The following is a 25,379-nucleotide window of genomic DNA, read 5'->3' as shown; positions in this document are numbered from 1 at the left end:
ATGCAAGATAGAATGGACAACATTAGAATGTTTGTCTAGGATGGATACAAGAAGAGGAATTGCTAAGTCAGAGGGTACATACATTTTTCATTTTTAACTAGACACAGACAAAACTGCAAGAATATGTCTTTAGACTCAGGGCCTTTGCACATGCTGTTCTCTCTGCCCTGGAATGCACTTCCCTCCACCCCCTTCTTTATCGGGCTAACGCCTTCTCATCCTTGATTTCTCAGCTTAAATGTTGCTCCCCCAGAAAGGCCTTCCATGACCTGAGTCAGCCCCCTGATTACTCCCTCCAGAGCACCCAGTTTGTTCTATGGCTCTCATCACAGTTCATGGGCTTAACATCTGTTCTTTCTTTAGGCTGAGAGCTCCAGGAGGGTGGGGGCTGGGCTTGGCTTGTCCACTGTGGCATCCCCACACCTGGCTCAATGCCAGGCGCACAGCAGGTGCTCAATAAATATCTGTCGAATGAATGAATATGGAAGAAAACAAATGAAAAAATTTCACCTCTCCTTCTGTTTGCTGAAGTGGATGGATCATAAAATTCTAACCCATGAGAAAGGGGAGAGAATATGGTGGAGGCACACAAAAGGCTTAGTTCTGTAAATCAGGGTTGCCCATATTTGGTCCATGAACCAGTCACCAGCTCATGATGAGAAAGCACAGAAATTGAGAAGTAAGTATTTAGAAACTTTCATAGCAACTTGAAATTGCTATGGCATCTAAGGTCATATCTCTAGGCTTCTATTTTATATGAGTTTTCTATACCTGGGGTCAGCTAACTCTGGCCCATGGGCCGAAGGTGATCTGCTACCTGTTTTTGTAGATAAAGCTTTTTTGAAACACAGATACAGGCATGCCTCAGAGATATTATGGGTTCAGTTTCAGACCACCACAATAAATAGAATATTGCAATGAAGCAAGTCACATGGATTTTCTGGTTTCCTAGTGCATGTAACAGTTATGTTTACACTATACTGTAAATTAGCAACTGAATTTGTGTAATATTCTAAATCCTTTGTTGTCATTTCTATAATCTTCACAGCATCTTCATCAGGAATAGATTCCATCTCAAGAAACCACTTTATTTGCTCATCTGTAAGAAGCAACTCCTCATCCAGTTTTATCATGAGTTTGCAGAAATTTAGTCCCGTCTTTAAGGACTCCACTTCAAATTCTGGTTCTCTTGCTATTTCTGCCACATCTGCAGTTACTTCACTTCCTTCACTGAAGTCTTGAACTTCTGAAAGTCATCCATTAGTGTTGGAATCAACTTCTTCCAAACTGCTATTAATGTTGACATTTTGACCTCTTCCCATGAATCACCATCTAGACTGGTGAATGCTTTCCTGAAGGTTTTCAATTCACTTTGCCCAGATCCATCAGAGGAATCACTATCTAAACCAACAACAGCCTTACAAAACGTGTTCCTGAATAATAAGATTTGAGAGTTGAAATTACTCCTGATCTATGGGCTGCAGAGTGGGCGCTGTGTTAGCAGGCATAAAAACAACATTCGTCTCATTGTACATCTCCATCTTAGCTCTGGGGTGACCAGGTGCATGACAAATGAGCAGTAATATCTTGAAAGGAATCTTTTTTTCTGAGAGCTAGGTCTCAACAGGGGGCTTAAAATATTCAGTAAACCATGCTGTAAATGGATGTGTTCTCATTCAGGCTTTGTTGTTCCATTTATAGAGCACAGGCAGAGTAGATTTAGCATAATTCTTAAGGGCCCTAGGCTTTTCAGGATAGTAAATGAACATTGGCTTCAACTTAAAGTCACCAGCTGCATTAGCCCCTAACAAGAGAGTCAGACTGTCCTTTGAAGCTTTAAAGCTAGGCATTGACTTCTCCTCTCTAGCTATGAAAGTTCTAAATGGCATTTTCTTTTTTTTTTTTCCCCAGGTATGTGGTAAATTAGTGTTTCCTTTGTTTTATTTTAATTACAATTTCTTTCCTACTCAGAAACATTTTCAAAGTATGATATCTGCGTCAATTAAAAAAAACAATGGAAATAAATAGCACAGACATAAAGAATGAGAAGGATGTGTGTTTCATGGAGCATCCTAAATACCTATTTGAAAAATTTGAAGTATTTGGAATATTTTCTTATTGAATATCTTAACTGTACATATCTATCACTGAGACATTTATTTTAAACTAAAAAGTTCTTCCTTGTTTGTAAAAGTAGTACATACCAGGCTTCATTGCATTTTTCTTTAAATATCCACAGTTGTTGTGTATATACTGTCAGAGTACAAGATTAATTATTTCTAAAAGGAATGAAACTTATGGAAAAGGAACAAAATTAACTTAGCATTCCCTTTTATTCAACAGAGCTATGGCACAGAAAAAAACAAAACAAAACAAAACAAAAAAATAAACAAGTGAGACAGATGGATGGGTAGGGCCAAAAAAGGGAGGAGAAAGGATAGGACCAGATCCTAGTGAGCTACAAATCTCACCAGAGGGTTGATGGAAATTGAGATTGGTGGATCAGGCCAGGAGACAGAGCTAAGTAGGAGAGGAGTTCTTAACAGAATCCAAAAGAGGGTTGGAAGTTAGGAAAGAGTAGTAGTAAATGTGATCATATGGAAAAGGGAATGGGTTGATTTTTGTTTTTGTGGTACGCGGGCCTCCCGTTGCTGCGGCCTCTCCCATTGCGGAGCACAGGCTCCGGACGCGCAGGCTCAGCGGCCATGACTCACGGGCCCAGCCGCTCCGCGGCATGTGGGATCTTCCCGGGCCGGGGCACGAACCCGCGTCTCTTACATCCACAGGCGGACTCTCAACCACTGCGCCACCAGGGAAGCCCTGTATTTTTTTCTTTCTTTTTTTTTTTTTGCGGTACGCGGGCCTCTCACTGTTGTGGCCTCTCCCGTTGCGGAGCACAGGCTCCGGACGCGCAGGCTCAGCGGCCATGGCTCACGGGCCCAGCCGCTCTGCGGCGTGTGGGATCCTCCCGGACCGGGGCACGAGCCCGCGTCTCTTGCATCGGCAGGCAGACTCTCAACCACTGCGCCACCAGGGAAGCCTGGGAATGGGTTCTTAAACCTGATACATAGCATCTTTTGAACATTAAAATATTTCTACAAGGATAGGTGTGTGCCTTCCACATTTCCCTCCAGACTGTTCTGAATGTGCCTGGAATTCATATTCCACAGTTGCAGAACAAACTGCCACAAACTTAGTGGCTTAAAACAAAACTCATTTATTCACTCACAATTCTGTAGGTCAGAAGTCTGGGTGGGCTCAACTGGGTTCCATGCTTAGCGTCTCACAAGGCTGAAATCAAAGTTTTGGCCAAACTGGGCTCTTGTGTGGGAGCTCTGGGGAAGCATCCATTTCCAGGCTCGTTCAGATTCTTGGAAAAATCCAGTTCCTGTATCTGCAGATTTGAAATCCCTTCATCTTTGCTGGCTGTCAGCTGGGGACCATTTTTGGCTCCTGGATTCCACCTGCATTCCTTCTCACCCCCTCCATCGTCCAATCAGTAATAATCCATCAAGTCCTTTTCATGACTTCCATCTCTCTGACTTCCTCCTTCTGTCATCAGCCATAGAAAACTTTCTGCTAAATGGCATTTTCTAATCAAAGGCTCCATCTACATTGATAATCTGTTGTCTAGTGTACCCACCTTTATGAATTATCTTAGCTAGATCTTCTGGGTAACTTGCTGCAGCTTCTATATCAGCACTTGCTGCTTCACCTTGCACGTTTACGTTATGAAGCTGGCTTCTTTCCGTAAACCTCATGAACCCACCTCTGCTAGCTTTAAACTTTTCTTCTACAGCTTCCTCACCTCTCTCAGCCTTCACAGAATTGACGAGAGTTAGGGCCTTGTGCTGGATTAGTCTTTGGCTTAAGAGAATGTTGTGGCTGGTTTGATCTTCTACTCAGACCACTAAAACTTTCTCCTTATCAGCAATAAGGCTGTTTCACTTTCTTACCATTCATGTGTTCACTGCAGTAGCACTTTTTAATGTCCTTCAAAACTTTTTCCTTTGTATTCACTACTTGGCTAACTCTTTGGTGCCAGAGGCCTAGCTTTCAGCCTGTCTTGGCTTTTGACATGCCTTCCTCACTAAGCTTAATCATTTTTAGTTTTTTCTTAATTTAAAGTGAGATATGCAAGACTGTATTTTTTTCACTTGAATACTTTGAGGCCATTGTAGGGTTATTAATTGGCCTAATTTCATATTGTTGTGTGTCAGGGAATAGGGAGGCCCGAGGAGAGGGAGAGAGATGGGGGAAACGGCTGGTTGGTGGGGCAGTCAGAACACACAACATTTATTGATTAAATTCGCCATCTTATATGGGCACGTTTCATGGAGCCCCCAAACGATTACAATAGTAACACCAAAGACCACTGATCACAGATCACCGTAACAAATACAGTAATAATGCAAAAGTTCAAAATATTGCCAAATTGCCAAAATGTGACACAGAGATACAAAGTGAGCAAATGCTGTCGTAAAAATGGCACCAGCAGACTTGCTGGAAGCAGGGCTGCCACAAACCTTCAATTTGTAAAATACGCAGTATCTGTGAAGTGTAATAAAGCGAAGTGCAATAAAACAAGGCATGTCTGTACACCCATTCGTTTATGTATTATCTATGGCTGCTTTCAAGATACAGGGTAGACCTGAATAGTTCTGATAGACACTGTATGGCCTGCAAAGCAAAAGATATTTATTATCAGGCTCTTTACAGAAAAAGATTGCCTACCTCTATTCTTCATAAAGAAATGCAGAGCAATGATAAACAGCAAATCCAGGGGTGTGGGTATTTGACAAGAAAGGGAGGTAACTTCCCTTTATTTTTCATGTTGGATGGTCAGCTCATGGGTATTTGTAGTGCTGCTCTTTACGCTTTTACATATGTCTTAAATGTTGCATAATAAATTGAGAAAAAAATACTCCACGCTCCTGACCTCCCTGCCTCTGGTTTGCGCAACTGTGTTATTATTTCCCTGCAGCTATTTAAACAAAGGTAATAATGCTATTTGCCAAGGAGCAAGGAGAAAAGTTTCCTAACAAGATTCAGCAAGGTTTGTCCAGACAGTGAGCAAACACTGCCTGCTCGGGCACAGGCATATGTGAAGGGAAAGGGCTTTTCACCCCAGCTGTCGTTACTTAGTGATGTGGACATTCCAGGTGTGTGTGTAGCAGCCTGGCTTCAGCTGTACTGACTGAACATTTCCCTTGGGCCACACCCTGTGAGCTAAACCCTTTATAGAGATCAGGGGTTGACACAGGATGGCCCGGGGGCCATGTCTGGCCCACTGCCTATTTATGTAAATAAAGTTTTATTAGAACACAGACACACCCATTAGTTTACATATTGTTTGGCTGCTTTCATGCTTCAATGGCAGTGTTGAGTGGCCCAGAAAGCTGAAAATATTTATGATCTGGCCCTTTACAGATAAAGGTAGCTGATCCCCAATGTAGATGATCTCATTTAAGGCAACAACAATCATTAGGAAGCCAGACTTAGTATCACTCCCATTGTATGAAGGAGGAAAACTGCCCAGAGTCTGAGGACCAGCAAGGGGCAGAGGTGGGGTGTGAACCCAGAACATGTGATCTTACCACTTATGCTGTATTGTTAGGGCACAGAGCCTCTGAAAGTAACTGGGACTGTAAAATGACTTTGAACCAAATTAATTTCCACCGGGTGCCATGTTTTGTCTGGGAACAGGGCTAGTTTTCTCTTTCATGCTGAAAAATAATCCAGCTTCATGTTTCTTGGCTGCCAGCCAGGCAGGGTAACTTACGTGTGATTTTATCACAAGTCTTCTGGCACAGGAGGGACAGAAGTTAGAAGAGATGCCCTCACCAGTTGGCCGAGGTCTGTCATAGGTAATCCCCCAGGATTTCTGGAATGTGTGCTCAGGCAGTGGAGCTCAGCAGTGAGGGGCTTAGACTCCAGATCCAGGCTGCCTGGGTGTAATTCCACCTCTGTCACCGACCAACCGGGGGACCTTGGGTGAGTTATTTATCCTCTCTGAGCCTCCGTTTATTTATACCTTGAAAGAGGATAACGATGGGACTTTCCTTGGAGGGTTGAGTGGGGGTTTAAAAGAACAAGTAGAGGGCTTCCCTGGTGGCGCAGTGGTTGAGAATCTGCCTGCTAATGCAGGGGACATGGGTTCGAGCCCTGGTCTGGGAGGATCCCATATGCCGCGGAGCGACTAGGCCCGTGAGCCACAACTACTGAGCCTGCGCGTCTGGAGCCTGTGCTCCGCAACAAGAGAGGCCGCGACAGTGAGAGGCCCGCGCACCGCGATGAAGAGTGGCCCCCGCTTGCCACAACTAGAGAAAGCCCTCGCACAGGAACGAAGACCCAACACAGCAAAAATAAATAAATTAATTAATAAACTCCTACCCCCAACATCTAAAAAAAAAAAAAAAAAACTATAAAAGAACAAGTAGACACAGAGCCCTGAGAACTGTGGGCGGCAGCATCTCAGTGATGCATCTCAAAGATGCAGTATCTCAGGGAATGCCCTGGGGGTCCAGTGGTTAGGACTTCATGCTTTCACTGCTGAGGGTCTGGTTTCAGACCCTGGTCAGGGAACTAAGATCCCACAAACTGTGTGGCACAGCCAAAAAAAAAAGCGTTTTTTGTTTGTTTGTTCTTTTTGGAAGATGCAGCATCTCAGTGGTGCAGCATCTCAATGATGCACATCTCAAAGATGAAGCACCTCAGTGATGCACATCTCAGTGATACACATCTCAGTGCTACAGCATCTCAATGATGGTGTCCATGACCAACGCCTGACCGGGTGCTCTGTGACTTGTCACTCCTAGCTCCACAACTGCTCTTGAACATGTCTACTTCTGTCTGCTCACTGCCCCCCAGGTCTCCACCATCGCTCTACCCCAGACTTTATCAGTCTCCCAACCTACCTTCCCGTTTCTCCTCTTGCTTCCCTCCAATCCAACCTCCCCACAGCAGCCAAAGTGATCTTGAAAAAACCCAGATTGTACCAGCTAGCCCTGTGTTTATAAATCTGCCAGTGAGTTCCTGCTTCACTTGGAATAAAATCCTTCCCAGGCGCTAAGGCTCTGCCCACCTCGCCTACCTCATCTATGTACTGTGTTCCAGCCACTGGGCTTCCTGGATTTGCCAAGTCCATCTTCCCAGGGGTGGTCGCCTCGGCCTGGACGCCCTCCCTCCTGTGCTTACGAATGGTCATCTCTCAGTTCTCAGCTGAATCAGTTCCTCATGTAAAAGGCCTTCCCTGGTGCTGGAACCTATATTAAATCTTGCTTGTTCTTTACCCTTTCACAGCCTTCTTATCTTCCTTTATATCACGCATCATAATTTGAAGTAACATCTACAATTTTTAAAAGTTCATGTAATTTCTTTCTTCCTCTAGGCTAGGGGTTGCAAACTTAAATGTCTTCAGGGGACAGGCAGCTAACTCAAGTGAGTAATGAGGGTGGGGGAGGACTGTGGTGAACACAGGCTAATAGGGTCAGCCCTACTCAGAGCCACCTACTCCTGACACAAAAAATGTGGGCCCAGTGCTGCCCGATCATCTGTCGTTTTTTAAAAAGACATTAAGAATATGAACTTCTATGTAAACATTTCCCATTAAAAAATTGGCAATTAATTAATTTTTTTTTTTTTTTTGCAGTACGCGGGCCTCTTACTGTTGTGGCCTCTCCCGTTGTGGAGCACAGGCTCCGGACGCGCAGGCTCAGTGGCCACGGCTCACGGGCCCAGCCGCTCCGTGGCATGTGGGATCTTCCCGGACCGGGGCACGAACCCACGTCCCCTGCATCGGCAGGCAGACTCTCAACCACTGCGCCACCAGGGAAGCCCTAGATCTTGAACCATATTTAAAGTGTTGGTCCTTCTCTTCTATCTCCAATCCAAAATTAGGCTGGCTGCATTTATCATTCTGCATTTCACTGAAGCAACAGGGCAAAATAAAGACCATGATGGTGGGGATCCCAGGGGGAAAGCAAGAGCTTGGTCAGGTACTCACTGTAAGAAGGGATTCCATAGGCTTGTGCTGGAGGTGGGTAAGCTGTGTAGGGGGTGGCCTGCTGGATCCCCGCACTGTACTGAGTCTGGCCGTAGGCTGCCATGGCCGTGGGATGCTGGCTGGGCAGGACACGTGGGCAAGGTCTGCATGGAAGGAGAGAAGATGAAATCTCCAAGCCCAAGCCCAACCCAGCATCCCTCCCCCCTTATTCTGGTATCACCACCGCCACTATTTTCCTTTGGGGGTATTTATTCTTTTCTTTTCTTCTTCTTCTTTTTTTTTTTTTTTGGCCACTTGGCTTGCAGGATCTTAGTTCCCTGACCAGGCATTGAACCTGGGCCCCGGCAGTGAAAGCACCGAGTCCTAATCACTGGACTGCCAAGGAATTCCCTGGGTATTCACTCTTTCCAGGGGAGAGACAGCTTACATGTTCATCAAATCCTATTTCATTTTCCTTTCCTGGGCACCAGGAAGATTACATTTCCTGTTTCCCTTGCAGTCAGATTCAACCACATGACTGGGTTCTGCCTGACAGAATGCATAAACCACTCATAGGTCTGGCCAATAAAACCATCCTCTCTCCTCTTTCGGCAGCAACTGTGGAGGGCACCAGTTGAGAGGGCGGAGCCAACACAGTTACATCCTGGATCCCTGAGTCAGCTTGTGGAGGAGAGATGCCCTGGAGAGTTTCATGGGATCCGCATTGGACTTTATATAAGAAACAAACGTTTGTTGTGCTAAGCCACTGAGACCAAGGTTTATTGATTACTGCAGTATAGCCTATTCCACCGTGACTATACCCTAATTTAGACACCTCCCCAATTGATTGTAGCTTTGACAGCGTTGTCATTCAAGATGCCCTGCTCTTGGCCATGGGGTGGGCACATGGTACAAGATCATCCAATCAGACTCTGTTCCGGGAATTTAAATCTTGGGCTGAATAATTCGTTCCAACAATCACATTCTGAAGAGACTGTTTTTTAGTTCCTTCCTATTGCCTGGATCCTAGAAGCTGTCCTACTCTTGGTCTTTCTCAAGGCCTGATTATTCCACTTTTGCTTCCATTGTGAGCTACTCCAGATCTTCCAAAAAAAGTCCTTTTGTGCTTACATCAGCTGGGGTCTATTTCTGTTACTTGCAACCAAAGAACACAAATGGATTCCTTACTCCAAGATGAAAAATGGGTTCCATAAAGGGCTAGGATTTAACGGGCCACTGACTAAGACATCTGGAATATAATGATTGCTAGTGATCACTGCACTCTGACCACGGGCTAGGAACTGTGTCACATGGGCCTAATATGTGCACTGATTCGCATCGGATACTGATACCAACTCTCTGGGGTAGAGGCTCTTCTAACTCCCATTTTAGAGAAGAGAAAACTGAAGCTCAGAAACCACAAGTCACAGCTAGAAAGTGGGAAATCTGGAACTTAAACTCGTACGTCTGACTCCAGAGCCCACATTTGTAATCAAGAAGCTTTGCTGCTTCTCAGTGACGGGCCTGGGATTGACTCAGCCCTGTATTTATTGCTCCTGTAGGGAGCAATAAATAAAGTCAAGGTAGGTTGTTATAACAGGAAGGGGACAAGATGGTGAATCTACGGATATAATTTCTTTGGCCAGTGCAGTGTTTTCTTAATTTGAAGTTGCCAATATTTTAAAACCAGAAGATTCACACACACACACACACTCTCTCTCTCTCTCTCTCTCCCCCCTTATTTCCCTCTTCTCTTGCAAAGCAGATGCTTTGGAAAGCCTGGGTCTGCTCTGTGTGCTGCCATCAATTCTTGGGCCTACGATATGCCAGGCACTGTCCCAATTATTGCATGTAGATTGGCTCATTTAAACCTGATAGCAATTGTGACAGCTCTTGGAGGCAGTTACTACTCCCATCCCCATTTTACAGATAGGAAAACTGAGGCAGAGAGAGATGAAGGAACCAAAAGCACACAGCTGATACACAATTTGAACCCTGGCTCCAGAGGCCACGCCCTTAACCACTCCACCTCTGTGCAACTTGACAAACTGTATCTAACTATCCTGGCCACCGAGTTTATCAGTAGATGGTAACGAGATTCCCAAACCTGTATCTGATTCCATTTTGATTACATCACCTTAGTAAAAACCTGTTGGTTTCCAGAGCTCCTCCTACATATGAAGCCTGATGGCAGGCGTGAGACAGATGCCAAAGTTCATGGAATTATAAAAAGATGTTCTCAGGCCCTCTTTCTTTTTGACAACTACTGTGCCGAAGGGTTGGGGGACTTGTTCCAAGATGCATAAGAAACTTGTTTGAGCTGGAGACGCCAGAATCAGTACTGGAAGCCGTTTCAGCAGTCAAGATTCTTACCCTGTGAGGTGCTTGGAAACGCATCTGGAGCATTGGGACTTAGTGCTGAGCAGAGAACCTTATTTGAAAATGTTCCCAACTTATACCTGTCTTTGGAAGCAGAAGGTGGAAAGCGGAGATGGTCAACTCCTGCTTCCCATCAAAACCGATGTGAAATTCTCGGATTAAACTGGGGCTCAACTGAAAAGCCAGAGAGAGGACAGTGGAGCTCTCTAACCCCAAGGCCATAAAACAAGTTAGGTAGATTTAACAGACCTCAGTTGCTACCGACAACCCCCAAAACATCTTCTGGAGGGAAAGGAAGGCTGAGAAAGTGTGTTCCTTATAAACAGCTTTTACGGTCTCATCCAGGGAGGAGCATGTCCAGCTATGGAGGAGCTGAGTATCCAGACTGAGGGCCATGCTGACCGTCCTGCCAAACCCGGGGCTTCTCACACTAGGGGGTGCAGATGGGCAGCCCCTGAGGACCCTGGGTAAGCCCTGTCCATCACTGGGCTCCCATTAACCCCTGCGCACGGCTCTGGTGGAGCATTTGTACCGTCCGCTCTATTGAGATCTCTGATCTACTGGTCTCTGTCCCCACTAGACTGGAAGCTCTCCGAGGGTGGGGACTGTGTCTCACCGATCTCGCGAGTCTCCAGTGCTCCTATGAGATTTGGTACCGAGGAGTGTTGGGTGGACGTTGGAGCAGGAAGAGGGAGGAAGGAGGGGGGAGGAGGGGGGCAGGGAGAGAAAGCTGGGGCAGGAGGAAGGAAGAGGAGGGAGAGCACGAGAGAGAGAGAGGGAGGGCAGAGAGAGGGGGAGGGAGACAGAAAAGGAGAGAGAGGAAAGGAAGGAGAAAAGACAAGAGAGGGAGAGACAGAGAAGCAGGAAGGGAGAGAGGAATTGAGAAAGTCTGTGATAGGAAAGGACAGGAAGGAAAGGAGGAGAAGACTGAAAAAAAGAAGAAAGAAGAAAACAACAGCCAACACTCTCAGGAAAGTCTGTTCCAGACCCCTTTCTAAGCGCCCTTTACGTGGGGCAGGCATCATGATTGTCCCCCTTTTCCAGATGGCGAGACTGAGGCCTGGGGAGGTGGGGTCGTTTGCTCAAGGTCACTCAGCCAGTAAGAGTAGGGCTGGGATTCTTTTCTAGGGAGTCTGGTTCCAGAGCCTCTGCCCTCCAAGAAAGAGAGAGGGAGACAGCGTGAGAGGGAGATAAAGCAAGGGTACTCACCTTGCAAAGACCTGGGACACACTCAGAGCCGATGTAGTGATGCCTGGAGGGGAAAAAAAAAAACATTTGCTGGTTCAAATCCAGGTGCTCCCTCCAAAAAAAAAAAAAAAAAAAAAAACATTTGAAGGACTTGAGCTGTCAGAGCTATGTTCCCCAGAAGCTGTGACTTCAGACGCCAGGTTGAGGGGGAAGAAACTCAGAGAGTTGCTGCCAGGGACTTTCTCCACCACACAAGCTTATCTGAGGCACACCATTGTAGCACTCTCCTTCTTGAAAACCTTTTCTGGGTGTGCTTTGTCTCCAGATACTAATTGAAGGACTACGTATAAAGAACCTGTAGCATCTTGAAACATCAGAGTAGAATCCCTCCCCCAACCCATTGTACAGAAGGAGAAAGGAGGGCAAAGAGACAGAAGGAACGTGCTTGAGCCAGGTCACAAGACTAGCTGGCAGCTGGCGCCATTTCTACTCGTGGATGGAGACCCACTCCCTTCCTGGCCTTAAAGGCAACCCCAGAAACCTAGAAAGGCAGACACTGTTGGCTTTGATTATCCAACACCTATTTTCCTTCTTCTGATGATGTCACCTTGATATTCCTCCTCTCCCTCCCCAGTTTCAGTTCACTGGGTTCAGGTGGGGCTGGCCCCAGCACTTAGGGAAAGCACATCTTGGATAATCTCCTAGGCTCCAGCTAGAGCGTGGGGCAACCTGCCGATTGTACCAACCTGCCGATTCACACTCCCTGGTATGTAGGGCAGTGGCTGAGCCTGTGTCCCTGTGCCTCCTGAGAAATGCCCCAAGCCCTCCAGAGCTCTGAGCCTCTCTGTAAACCAACCTGCAATTCCAACTCTAGCACTCAGTAAGTAATGAGACTTCGGGCAGACTGCCTATAGTCTCTGGGCCTCAGGGTACCCTCCTGCGAAATGGGGAAAAAACACTGATCTCACAAGGATGCATGAGGATTAAATGAGATGATGATGATGATGATGATTGTATCCATCATTTACCCAGTGCTTGTTACATGCCAGGCTGTCTTCTAAATCCATTACCTGGATTATTCTAATCCGCATAATCACCCCTTAAGGAGGGTTCTCAGGAGGCGCAGAGAGTTTACATAACTCACTCAAGGCCACACAGGCCCTAAAGCGGGGAGCTGTGATTGGAGCTCAGGTGCTGGCTCCCGACTCTGGCTTCCCAACCAGGACACAGCAGCCCACGATGACAATCATCATTGTAACAGCAACCAGCACCCGCTTAGATGGTCACCGTGTGCCAGGCCCGTGTTAACTGCCTATACGCATGAACTCATTTAATCCTCATGGCAATGCTACAAGGCTGACAGTGCCATTATCCCCATTGCACTGATGAGGAAGCTGAGGGTCCAAAGGCTAAGTGCCTTGCTCAAGCCACACAGCCTGTGGACATGGGAACTGGGACTTGAACCCAAGGGCTATCTGAGTCCCAAGTCCATCTCCTTAATCACCTCCCTGGCAGAGTCACATTCTGTTCGAGTCCCAAGCCACTGGGGTGAGAGGGCGAGTCCTGAAGTCCAGCTGGTCCAGTGGGAAAGAATCTGCCTTACAATGCAGGGGACGTGGGTTCAATCCCTGGTCAGGGAGCTAAGATCTCACATGCCACGGGGCAACTGATCCCGCGCCACAACTACTGAGCTCGTGTGCCTCAACTAGGGAGCCCGTATGTCGCAAACTATAGAGCCCATGTGCCCTGGAGCCTGCGCGCCACAACTAGAGAAGAGAGAACCTTCACGCCACTATTAGAGAGAAGCCCGCACGCTGCAATGAAGAGCCCGCGCGCTTCAATGAAAGATCCCGCGTGCCACAACTAAGACCCGACACAGCCAAACATAAATAAAATACAAAGATAAATAATAAATAAATCTTAAAAAAAAAAAAGGCTGGACAGCATCAGCGTATATTTATCATAGGAAGGAGGAGTTGTGGGATACTTTTGTTCCAGTTGTAGACGTGAGAATGTGTTGTGTATGTGTTGTGTGTGTGCTGAATGCCTGTGTAAAAATATATTTCTTACTATGTGTCATATTTTTAAAAAGTCGGGACAGCAGGGATCTAACGCCAAGGAAAGGTGCCGGTGCAGGTAGGTGTTCACTCACTGCTAATTTCCCTGCTCCGGGTTTCCTGCCCCAGGCAGAGCCTCCCACATCCCCTTCCTCATCCTCCCCCAGGATGGTCTCATTCTGAAAGAGCCCCAGTCTCATTACTGGTAAAAGCCCATGATCTGAGTTATGTTTAGTAATATATAAGTTACTGAATTAAACATTTTGAATATGTTTTCTTTAATAAATATGTAAATATTCATAAAAATCGAAATCTATGGAAACAGTCCTAGGGGCTTGGATTAACTCGGCATTCTAGAAATCTGAAGCAAGCATCTCCCCCTGCCCCCAACCGCTGCGCCCTGATTTGCATGTTCACCTCACTCCCCCTCCTCTGTTCCTCTGAACTGTTATGCAATCAGCCTTCCCTACCAGGGCAGTTCTCCCTCTTCTGCTGTGCAAACCTATGGTCCTCTTCCACCCCAGCAAACCCCAGGAAGACGGTGCAAGGAAGAAACAGGCATTTAGTCAGTGCTAAGAGATTTTCCTTCTGCAGACCGTGTGATTTTTGAAAAGCACAGGCTCTTTTTTTTTTTTTTTTAAACTGATATCACATTTAACTTTTTTATCCTGGGACACTTGGGAGAATTGAGAACCTGGAAAATGAATGTATTATATTATTATATATAGAATAATCTCCTTCCCTTTCGTTCCCTCCCTTTCTTCTTCCTTTTTTCGCTGGCAAGGATGGCGCAGACCTCATGGAGACTCCTGATGGTCTGTGCCAGTGTAGGGCCCCCAAGCTCCTTCCCTTCCTCAGGGACCTGGGGTGGGACTGTGTAAAGGACAACCATGCTCAGTGCTTTGCGTGCAAAGGTGGAGCAGGGACTCCCCAAGAGCAGAGAGCCTCTCTCTTCCTCTGAAGCTCTTGCTGCTGTTCAGGGCTATTAGTCCGCAGAGGTCCTGTGGACCAGGAGGCCCAGATGCAGTTGGAGCCATCCGTCATATCTGCGTACCAGGCAATGGGCCTGACAGTGATTGTGTAGGCAACACACGCTCCGCGTGAAAGGTGGAGAAGTGGGCATCATTGTTCAAGTCGCAGGAACAACCTCGTCCTCAACATAGCCCAGGATGTCTTTCGGTGATCCCCTAGATGCCCGCATCACCACTTTCTGGATGCTGTGTTTGACAGCTTTCTCCAAATGGTAAGTCAGAGCCAGACAGACACATTGAAGTGGAGACATGCGAGGCCATGCCACAGCACGTTCCATGCAGCTCAGGAATGACCTGGCTCATAGACACGGCAATGCCACTGGATGCAGGCATGATGCTCTGGACAGCAGCACAGTCATAGTACCTCAGCTTGCCAGAGGGGTAGAGAGGGCGTGGACTGTGGTCATGAGTCCCTCCATGATGCCAGTATCACAGACCCAGAGGGCATGCTGGCAATCTAGGGGGAGTGGTCATACTTCTGGTCACTCCATCACAAACATGGAACCCTCAGCACAAGGGGCAGATGACCCTTTGACTCCAGTCCTCAAGTGAGCCCCAAGCATCTTCAGGGTGGTGAAGACACCATATGTAGTAGAAGCAGCAGCCCTTTGATACTGGTAAGAGCTGGTGCCTGGTAGATGGAGATGCCCTTCCCACTGACCACAGGCTCCTGTTCTCAACCTTGGCAGTGCCATTGAACTTGCTTGATCAACAAGATTGGGGTCAGTGGCGGAGTCACTGATGGCAACTTGTATCCATGTTGCCAGTGGTGAAAGCAGCCCTGGTGACCTGACTCAATGTAGTCAAATCTATTTATTTCAAGCTTCACCATGTGTCTCTGAGGGATGTGGCTAGCACATAAAATGGGGCAGCCGGCTCCCAAGGGAGGGGCAGAGAGCCTCCTCCATTTACTTGTGAATTTAAAACTCTAAGCCCCGCCTCCTGCCCAGGTTCCAATGGGTGAAGGGAGAAGGATTAGCTACACAGATGGCCAGAGACTCAGGATGAGCTCGTTCATTCGTTCATTCATTCATTCGTTCATTCATCCATTCACCGCCTGCCATGTGCCAGCAAAAGCAGTCAGAGTTCCTGTCCTCATGGACCCTCCAGTTTAGTGGGGGAGATAGATGGTAAACAAATACTTAAATAGATAAGGAAAGTACTTAATTACAATGATAACAAGCTGCAAAGGAAGGAAGTGGATGATACAGAGCAGAGCGCCTGGAACGTTAATATGCACAGGATTCGCCTAGGGACCTTATGAAAATGCAGACTCCAGTCTTTAGGTCAAGGAAGCTCCCAGGTGACGCTGACATGGCAGGCCCGGAAACCACACTTTGAGTCGCGAGGGTTTAGACCACAGGCTAATGAAGAACTGCAAATTATGAAAAAGTCCCAATTCTGGGTTCATAAAAATAAATCTCCATTCCAGAAGTCACAAACTCAAATGCATACTGGGGCCAAGAAGGGAATATAAATGATCTGATGTTATATGAGGAAACCAGAGCTGGGGTCTGTGTGTGTGAGTGCACACGTATTGTGTGATTGTGTGTGTGCGTGACTGTGGGATGTGACTCACCCAACGACACACACAGCTGGTTCATTCATTCATGCATTCAACAGATGCTCACCATGCACCTACTGTGGACCAGATCTACAATCTAAACCTCATAATTTGTTATCTTAATGTTGTTTCCAAAAAGAAAAGCACGTGGGCTGAAGGGGTCAGACCCAAATTCAAATCCTGACTCTGCTGCACTGTAACTGTGTGGCTCTGAGCCCATCACTTCCCTTCTCTAAACCTCAGTTTCCACATCCACAAAATGGGGTACTATCTCATCCCTGCAGGGCTGTCGCAAGGATTACACGAGGCAGGTACCTGCGAAATGGTAACTGCTCAACACACAGGAGCTACTATTAGTCTTCTATTCTCCTGGGGCCCTTGTTTCAGCCACTTCAATTGTGAGCCCAATTTGAATGTTCACACTTCTTTTTTTTTTTAACCTCTCACTGGGAGGATTAAGAAGCTAATGATTCTAAAAGCAGCAACCACTATTATATTGCCTAATTGGATCCCAGGGGCCACTTCTAACTGATCCCCCATGAGATGAGACAATTTCTAATGCAAGATGTCTTGAGGAAGGTCTTGGCTACGAAAGCTGCGTGTCTGTAAATTTCATCAGCTCATCTCCTTAGTGTGGGTGCTTTAAACAGCACTCAGACCAGGGTCAGCGACAGCAGGAGGGAGCACTGTATTAGGAGTTCAGCATGTGCGCCCCACAGGTAGAGGTCGTTCTGGGTGCTGAGGCCCCCAGGAAGCTGGCTGAGAAAGGCTTAAAAGCGGGAAAGGTGAAACTGATCTGTGGCTCCCCAGGCCAGACCTGGGCAAAGCTCTGGGCAGCCCAACCTGGCTTGGGTGAAATGAAAGAAAATCTGCCAGCCCCTGGCTAGAACCGGTGAGACTGAAACTGGAAATTGCACCATATCATGCCCAGGGCAGAGGAGGGGAGGGCAGTCTGAGTGAGGATGACAGCCCAGCTTGTTCTGCGGGGAGGGGATTTCACCTCTCCCAGGAAACACTTAATGAGATTATAGCCTCAGCCTTTGCAAAATGTGTCTGCATTTCAAACGAAAATAACATTTTCTCGATTCAGCTGTGCTTTCTTAGTTCCATAACTTTTTCCCTCCTCCTTCCAGAAGATGGGATACAATTTAAATCCAAATTTCCCTTAAATAGTAATGAATGATAGCTTGTATTTCTCAAGTGGTTCCTACAAGCCAGGCACTCTGCTAAGGACTACATGGGCCTTATATCTTCTATTCCCCATAACAACTCAACGAGCAAGTTGTTCTCTCTACTTTATAGATATGGAAAATGAGGCAAGGGGAAGTTAAAGAAACCTTACTAAGGATTCAAAGGCGATATCAATCTGAACTTATCTGTGTTTCCTAAAGGTTACTCTATTCATCCACCATCCACCCATCACCCATCCATCTACCTACCCAACCATCCACCAACGTCCATCCACTCACCCACCCACTCACCCACCTACCCACCCATAAATAATTTTTAAGGACCTACCATGAGCCAGACACTGAGCTGTCTGCTAATTAGGAACAGAAATTTAAATACATATGTAGGAATAAAAAATTGTCTTTGTCCTGGAGGAATTCACCACCTAGAGCAATGGTTCTCAACCTTGGGTGCACAGTACTGGGTGCCTTTGGAGAGCTTTAAAAAAATTTCATTGCTTGGGTCACACTTCTGACCAATTAAATCAGACTCTTTGGGGGTAAGATCTGGACATGAGCATTGAATTTAAAAGAAAACTTCCCAGGAGAGGCCCATGTGCAGACAGGTTTAAAACCAGCCCTGGAGGCTGGTTCTCAAAGTTTGGTCCCTGGACTGGCAACGTCAGCGTTGTCTGGGAACTGTTAGAAATGCAAAATCTTGGGCCCCACCACAAACCATTACAGAGTCAGAAATGCTGGGGATGGGGTCAACCGGTGTGCCAAAGGAACTTCCAAGGTGGTTTTGATGCACAAGAGAATTTGAGACATAAATATACATACTTAAATTATAGAAATATACGTTTACACATATGTAATGCATAGAGAAAGTCTTCATAACAGGAACACAAAACAGTGGTTACTGCTGGGGAGGGAAGATGACGACTAAGATTGGGTGGATGTGGTAAAGGGGGATTTGGCCCAATGTTCAAGTTTTTATAAGGATCGTGTATTTATGTGTTACCTGGTGACCAGAAATTGGATTGTCTTAAAAAAAAAGGGGGGGGGAAGGGAGGGTGCTGCAGGCAGGGGACACAGCATGTGTCAAGGCTGTGAGATGTCATACCACAGGGGGCTCAGAGGGTAGCACTCATTCAATCACCCCGTCCTACAGTCCTGCAGAGCGCTCTGCCTTCTGTCTTCATTCCTCCCACAAGTATTTCTTTTTTTTTTTTTAATATGGCAAGTATCATTTTTAAAAACTGAAGTATAGTTGATTTACAATGTTTCAGGTGTACAGCAAAGTGATTCATATAGATATATTCTTTCTCAGATTCTTTTCCATTATAGGTTGTTACAAGACATTGAGTATAGTTCTCTGTGCTATACAGTAGGTCCTTGTTATTTATGTATTTTATATACAGTAGTGTGTATCAGTTAATTCCAAACTCCTAATTTATCCCCACCCCCCTCCCCCTTTGGTAACCATAAGTTTGTTTTCTATTGACAAGTATTTCTTAAGTACCTACTATGCGTCATGCCTTGTTCTCAGTGGTCAAGATACGTAGGCATAAAGTGGGCAAGATCTGCCTTCAGAGAACTTACATTCTGGTGGGGAGGCAGACAAACAGCAAGTGAATAAACACATAACTTCCAGCAGAGAGTGGGAATATGAAGAAAATATTCAACAAACCAAATACCGTGGCTGAAGGTTCTGTTGGCTCTCCCCTCAAACCTGATCCAGAATCTGGCCTGTTCTCACCACTCCATTACTACCACCCCATCTAAGCCACCTTGGCCTCTCACTTGGGTTATTGTAACGCCTTCGTTACTACCCAGGCTCCCATTCTGTCCCCACCTGCCGTCCGTTCTCATGTGCAGCCTAAGGGAGCCTGTCAATCTGTAGATCAGATTGTCCCTCATCTGGTCACAACCGCACCCCTCCGTCACGGCTCCCATCTCACTCAGTGTAGAAGCCAAGTCCCTCCAGTGGCTCACAAAGTCCAGCATAGTCTGTCCCTGGGTATCTCTCTGACCTCAGCTCCCCGTCACTGGCCCCTTGCTCACTGGGCTCCAGCCACACCAGCCTTCCTATTGCTTCTCACGTGCTCTGGAACCGCTGCTGCCTCAGGACCTTTGCATTTGCTATCTTCTCTGCTCCTAAGGCTCTTCTTCCCTGTGACCAAGAAGTGCCCGCCCACCCCTCCTTCAGGTCTTTATTCAAGTGTTACCTTCCCAGTGACATCATTTCTAGCCACCCTAACAAAAACTGCAACCCCATATTGCTGCATTTCACAACCCACCCTGCTTTCCCCCCTTAGTACATATCACCATCCAACATGCTATATATTTTGATATATATATATATATTTTATGTGTGTGTGTGTGTGTATAAAACATGCTATATATCTATTGTTGTCATCAGACTCTTGCCCTGCCAGCACCCTAGGCAGGGCTCCAAGACGCAGGGGTTTTGTGTTGTCTTCCTAGTACTTAAAACAATGACGGGCACGTGTTTGAGTGAACATTTGTTGAAAGAATGAATGAACAAATGATTACTTTTGATAGGAAAGACCTCTCTGATGAGAACTGAAGGATGAGGGGATGGTCCTGCAGAGATGGGGGGAAGCCTGGTCCAGGCAGAGGAACAACAAGTGCAAAGGCCCTAATGGCAGAATCACGCTTATGAGTTAGAGCAAAAGAAATAAGGCCAGGGGCTGGGTCCAGTGAGCAGAGGTGACGGGGTAGAGATGAGTCTGAGAGGCTGGCAGGGACAGGCAAGTAGAGCCCACTTCGGGACTTCCCTGGTGGCGCAGTGGTTAAGAATCTGCCTGCCAATGCAGGGGACATGGGTTCGAGCCCTGGTCTGGGAAGATCCCACATGCTGTGGAGCAACTAAGCCCGTGCGCCGCAACTACTGAGCCTGTGCTCTAGAGCCCACGAGCCACAACTACTGAGCCCACATGCCACAACTACTGAAGTCCGTGCACCTAGAGCCCATGCTCTGCAACAAGAGAAGCCACTGCAATGAGAAGCCCGTGCACCGCAATGAAGAGTAGCCCCTGCTCACCACAACTAGAGAGAGCCCACGTGCAGCAACGAAGACCCAACGCAGCCAAAAAAAAAAAAAAAAATAGAGCCTACTTGGCCAAGGGGAAGGAATTTAGATCGTATTCTATACTTTTTTCTTTTTTTTTGTTGCTTTATAACAAATTTAATCAGTTATACATATACATATGTTCCCATATCCCCTCCCTTTTGCGTCTCCCTCCCATCCTCCCTATCCCACCCCTCCAGGCGGTCACAAAGCACCGAGCTGATCTCCCTGTGCTATGCGGCTGCTTCCCACTAGCTATCTACCTTACGTTTGGTAGTGTATATATGTCCATGCCGCTCTTTCACTTTGTCACAGCTTACCCTTCCCCCTCCCCATATCCTCAAGTCCATTCTCTAGTAGGTCTGTGTCTTTATTCCTGTCTTACCCCTATGTTCTTCATGACATTTTTTTAAACACCAAGTCCTCTCCATATTTTAAGTCATTTTATCCTCCCATCAACTCTGTGAGGTTGGTGGCATAATTATTCCATTTAACAGAAGAGGCAAATGAGCCCCCAAGAGGTTAGGTCACTAGACCAGAGACTTACAACTGGTAGGAGGCAGAGCCAGAAATGCAATGGGAGCCACCGGGGGGCTTCTGGGGTCCACGTTCCCCCCACCCCAGAACCCCCTGGAGTGTAGGCCTCATGGTTCATGGCTACTGGGGTCCTCCTTGGACCTGGACCCTTGCAGACACTCAGTAACATTCACTCTGTAACAGAAGGAAGGGCCCAGGAGGAGGGAGACCAGAGGCCAGGCAGGAAGGGCAGCTGAGTCTGGCACTTGAGGCCACAACCAGGGTGGAATGTCTCTTGCAGAGTCCTGGAGCTCAGTGCCCATGTCAACAATCAAGAGAAAGAAACCTGTGGGGGGGGGGGAGGGGAGGGGGAGGGGAGAGGGGGAGAGAGAGAGGGAGAGAGAGAGGGAGGGAGAGGGGGAGGGTAGGGGGAGGGGGGAGGGGAGGGGGAGGGAGGGAGAGGGGGAGGGAGAGGGAGAGAGGGAGGGACAGGGAGGGAGAGGGAGGGAGAGGGAGAGGGAGGGGGGGAGAGAGAGAGAGAGACCGACCTGACCCTGCCAGCCTCCTGCCTGCTCTGAATTTGGAAGCAACCTCTTTCTGCCCCATTGCTCACCCCCAAAGCCTTAGCCTTGGCCTCAGATTGCCCCAGGGCAGTAAAGGGCACAGACAGCTCCAAGTCACAAAAAGGAGACAGACAATGTGTTTGTGGGTGCCACCACTGTGCGGGATGGACATCTGGGGTCTGCAGACCCTTAAGATCTTTGCAGAAAGTGATCACTGACTTTAGACGTGAGGACTCTGGAGCCAGAGTGCCTGGGTCTGATTCCTGGCCCTGCCACAAGTTGTATGACTTTAAGCTGGTTACTCAACTCCCCAAGCCTCAACTTCCACATCTGTGAAATGGGCTCATAGCCTAATACGGGTGTAATAATTACATGAGAAACAGTACAGTGTACTGATTAGGAAAACAGACTTTGGAGTCAGACTACTTAGGTTCAAATTCTGGCTGTCGCTTAACTGTCATCTCAGACAAGTTACTTAGCCTCTCTGTGCCTCAGTTTCCTCATCTGTAAAACGGGTATCCACTTCTTAGAGTTGCAGACTCTAAAGAGTTAATACATTTTAATGCCTGACACATAGCAGGTGCCAAGAGTTTGCTTTGATAGTGATGGAGGAGGAGGAGAATTAATTTCAATTTCTATTGCTCTGAATAGTGCCTGGGACAAAGTAGTTGCTCACAAAAAACGAAGGACAAGAGGAAGTGGCAGGCACTCATCTTCTTGACAGCTGCCCCTCAGCTCCTACTAGTGGAAGCCAGGTGGGAACATGGGCGCAGCACTTCTAAAGAATTTGGCATCTCAAGAGAAACTAGAAATCCAGATGTTTATGTAAGCCCTCCCAATTTTTACAAGTTCACTTTTATTTAAAGCACAGTACAAACCAAACAAAGACATACCTGAGGGCCAGGCTTGGCAGCCAGTTTGCAATCATGGTTTTGAGTTCCCTGTGGCTATTTGATTCAATGGGATAATAAGTTTATTTACATGCCCCCAAGGTGTGCCAGGCGCTTTACATAACATCACCCCATTTGATCCTTGCAGTAAGCATCCTACGAAGTGTCATGATTCTGCCCCCATTTGGCAGGTGAGAAAGTTGAGGCTCAGGAAGGTTAAACAATTTGCCCAAGGTCATTTGGCTGGGAAGCAGTGGGGTTGGGAGTCAGCCTGGGATCTTCCTCCCTCGGCAGTCTATGCCTTTTCCTGTCTCTACTGGCTCTGAAATGAAGAGTCTGTAGTTGACTGGTGCCTTCACTCAGAAGGAAAAGGATGACTGTCTTTGAACAGGGCTCAATAAATTATCTCAAACTCTCAAAGAACCCAGGGTGGCTTACACAGACGCTCCAAAGGACCAGGAGGAATGAGGGTGTGTTGGTCCCAGGAGCCCAGACCCTCCTGATGGTATTTTTAGCAGGGCCGTTCCAGCTTCATGACCAGCACACAAGACATTATTACTGCTATCTCGGTGACGGCAGTAATTATTCCCAAGAGCCTGGAGTTGCTTAAAAGCAAATTCCTTCTCATGTTATATTCGACTAGACTCACGTCTCTTTGGTTTTCCATGACAATTACATAGCACTGTGCCCCCATGAGCTGGCATCCAACACAGACAGTGAAGGAGAGACAGCTGGGAGTTTCGGAACACCAACAGCAAATCCCAAAGCTGCTCCAACAAAGGGTTAAGCCCAATGGTTAAACATAATAGCTTAATGCCTTTTGCTAAGTAACTCTGCGCTCTACCAGGAAGGCTGACAGATCCCAAACAGTGCAAACAATAGCTGGAATTGTCTAGTGAAAACTAGTCTGACTGCATCATTTGCCAATAGTTTTTTAAACAGCTTAACTCTCCTCTGCTTCCTTGACTGCAACCCAACCTGAAAGCAAAAGGCAGATGAGTTCTTGTCCCAGCGTCAAACCCCCATAAACAAGATGCCTGCTTGGATGTGGCGATGGCAGGCGAGAACTCGAGGTCCAGCCCCAGAGCCTGCAGGGCATGCCTGGGGCCTGGGCCTGGAATACACCCAAAACTGACTAGCGTCTACAGAGGTGTCAGCATTTCTTGGAACTGGAGACCGAGACAGGACGTTCAGAACAGGAACGAGCGCACTTTTACCTCTAATGACAAAACTGTTAGCAACGTACCCGAAAGTTTTGGTCCAGAGTCAAAAATCTAATTGGGTGGGAGGAGAAATTGTCGTAACGACAGTACTTGTGAGAGGATGTGTGCCGAAGGCTATCCGTCCCTTACCATAGTCCGTGGGGCGAGTGGGGATCACCACAGGGCCCACCAAAACGCACAGCAGGAGGCCTACCTTCTATGCCACTCAGAGTCCAGACATCAGCGTCGGCACAGTTAACCTTCAGTTTACCCGGACGATCGCTGTTTACAGTAAGGCTGGGAGAGATCACTAGTTCTAGCATTTCCTTGTACCTGAAAGAAAACAAAGGGAAATAGAATTTATTCATTAATTATGCATGCTTACTAATGATTCCTATTTCTTTCCCTAGGAGTATAAATATTAAAGCTGATTACCTAAACCCAGCCATCTTATAAATTCTACATCATAAAAATTCACTAAACTTTCCATCAGAGGGAAATGAGGAATTGAAATGAAGTGCTTGCTACCCTCTGGAGAATACACCCACTTGATTAAAACTTTCCCCTCCTTCCCATTGTATTTTGTCATTAGAAAAATTTTATTTGGGTCTCTTTTAAATGTCATCTGAATGAGCTGGAGCAAGCCAGGGAGACTTTCCAGTAGAGGAAGGGAGAAACAGGTAGAGAGGGAGAGGACTGGGTTCCTAAAAGCCAGAGGCATGAAGAGAAGGTGGAGTTGACTGTAGTTAAGAGAGAATGGACGTGGTGTTACACGGTGTCACTTGTACAGATGGACAAGGGCTCAAAAGGTGTCATCGATACTTAAAAAGTCCCTCTAGGCAGCAGAGCCCCACAGCCCAGCACTGCGGTCCCTACCAAGAAAGAACACACTAGCTCCTGAATTACCCATGACCTTGATAAATGCTATTGTGGGCAGGAGCAGAAAAGAATAGGGACAAGTCTCCTGGGTCATTCTCTTTTTTTCATTGAAAACTTTTCCAACTCTTGTGCTATGTCAGTACTTATTCCTCCTAAATTCCTACCCACTCAGGGAATGAGGTTTCTTTTTTTTTTTAATTTATTTTATTGAAATATAGTTGATTTACAATGTTATGTCAATTTCTGCTGCACAGCAAAGTGATTCAGTTATACATATATATATATACACATACATTCTTTTTCATATTCTTTTCCATTATGGTTTATCACAGGATATTAAATATAGTTTAATATTAATATAATTTAATATTTAATAGACTGTGTTATACAATAGAACCTTGTTGTTTATCCATTCTATGTATAGTACTTTGCATCTGCTAATTCCAAACTCCCAATCCCTCCCTCCCCCATGGCAACCACAAGTCTGTTCTCTATGTCTGTGAGTCTGTTTCTAAAAGATACATGCACCCCAATATTCACTGCAGCACTGTTTACAATAGCCAAGACATGGAAACAACCTAAATGTCCATCAACAGACGAATGGCTAAAGAAGATGTGGTACCTATATACAATGGAATACTACTCAGCCATAAAAAAGAATGAAATAGTGCCATTTGCAGCAACATGGATGGACCTAGAGATTATCATTCTAAGTGAAGTAAGTCAGAAAGAGAAAGACAAATACCGTATGATGTCACATATAGGGAGTGAGGTTTCTGGTTAACACGCACAACATCGGACATGGTGATTTTCAAAGGACTAAACTACAACCAATAACGTGTGCCACTGATTCAAGTTGTCCT

At 46.5% G+C, this 25,379-nt stretch overlaps 1 protein-coding gene across 4 annotated transcripts in view; it reads right to left on the bottom strand.

The window, feature by feature from the left end:
* Positions 1–23,966, bottom strand: part of EYA2 (EYA transcriptional coactivator and phosphatase 2) — a gene marked incomplete at both ends in the record, with an annotated part of 172,577 nt that extends 148,611 nt beyond the window's left edge. For 2 of the 4 annotated variants that reach the window (XM_079718288.1, XM_079718289.1), the window contains 3 exons: positions 8,006–8,148; positions 11,573–11,615; positions 23,852–23,960. In XM_079718288.1, coding sequence (XP_079574414.1) covers positions 8,006–8,148; positions 11,573–11,615; positions 23,852–23,960 — 295 coding nt within the window. Of the gene's footprint in view, positions 1–8,005; positions 8,175–11,572; positions 11,616–23,837 lie in introns of all 4 variants that reach the window. The other 2 variants (XM_079718290.1, XM_079718287.1) reach the window with 2 other exon arrangements.
* Between the last annotated feature and the right edge of the window lie 1,413 nt (positions 23,967–25,379).

Source organism: Hyperoodon ampullatus (assembly GCF_949752795.1).
Source record: "Hyperoodon ampullatus genome assembly, chromosome: 14".
Taxonomy (NCBI): domain Eukaryota; kingdom Metazoa; phylum Chordata; class Mammalia; order Artiodactyla; family Ziphiidae; genus Hyperoodon; species Hyperoodon ampullatus.
Note: the sequence above shows the minus strand (reverse complement) of the source record. Positions and strands in the feature narration are given on the sequence as shown.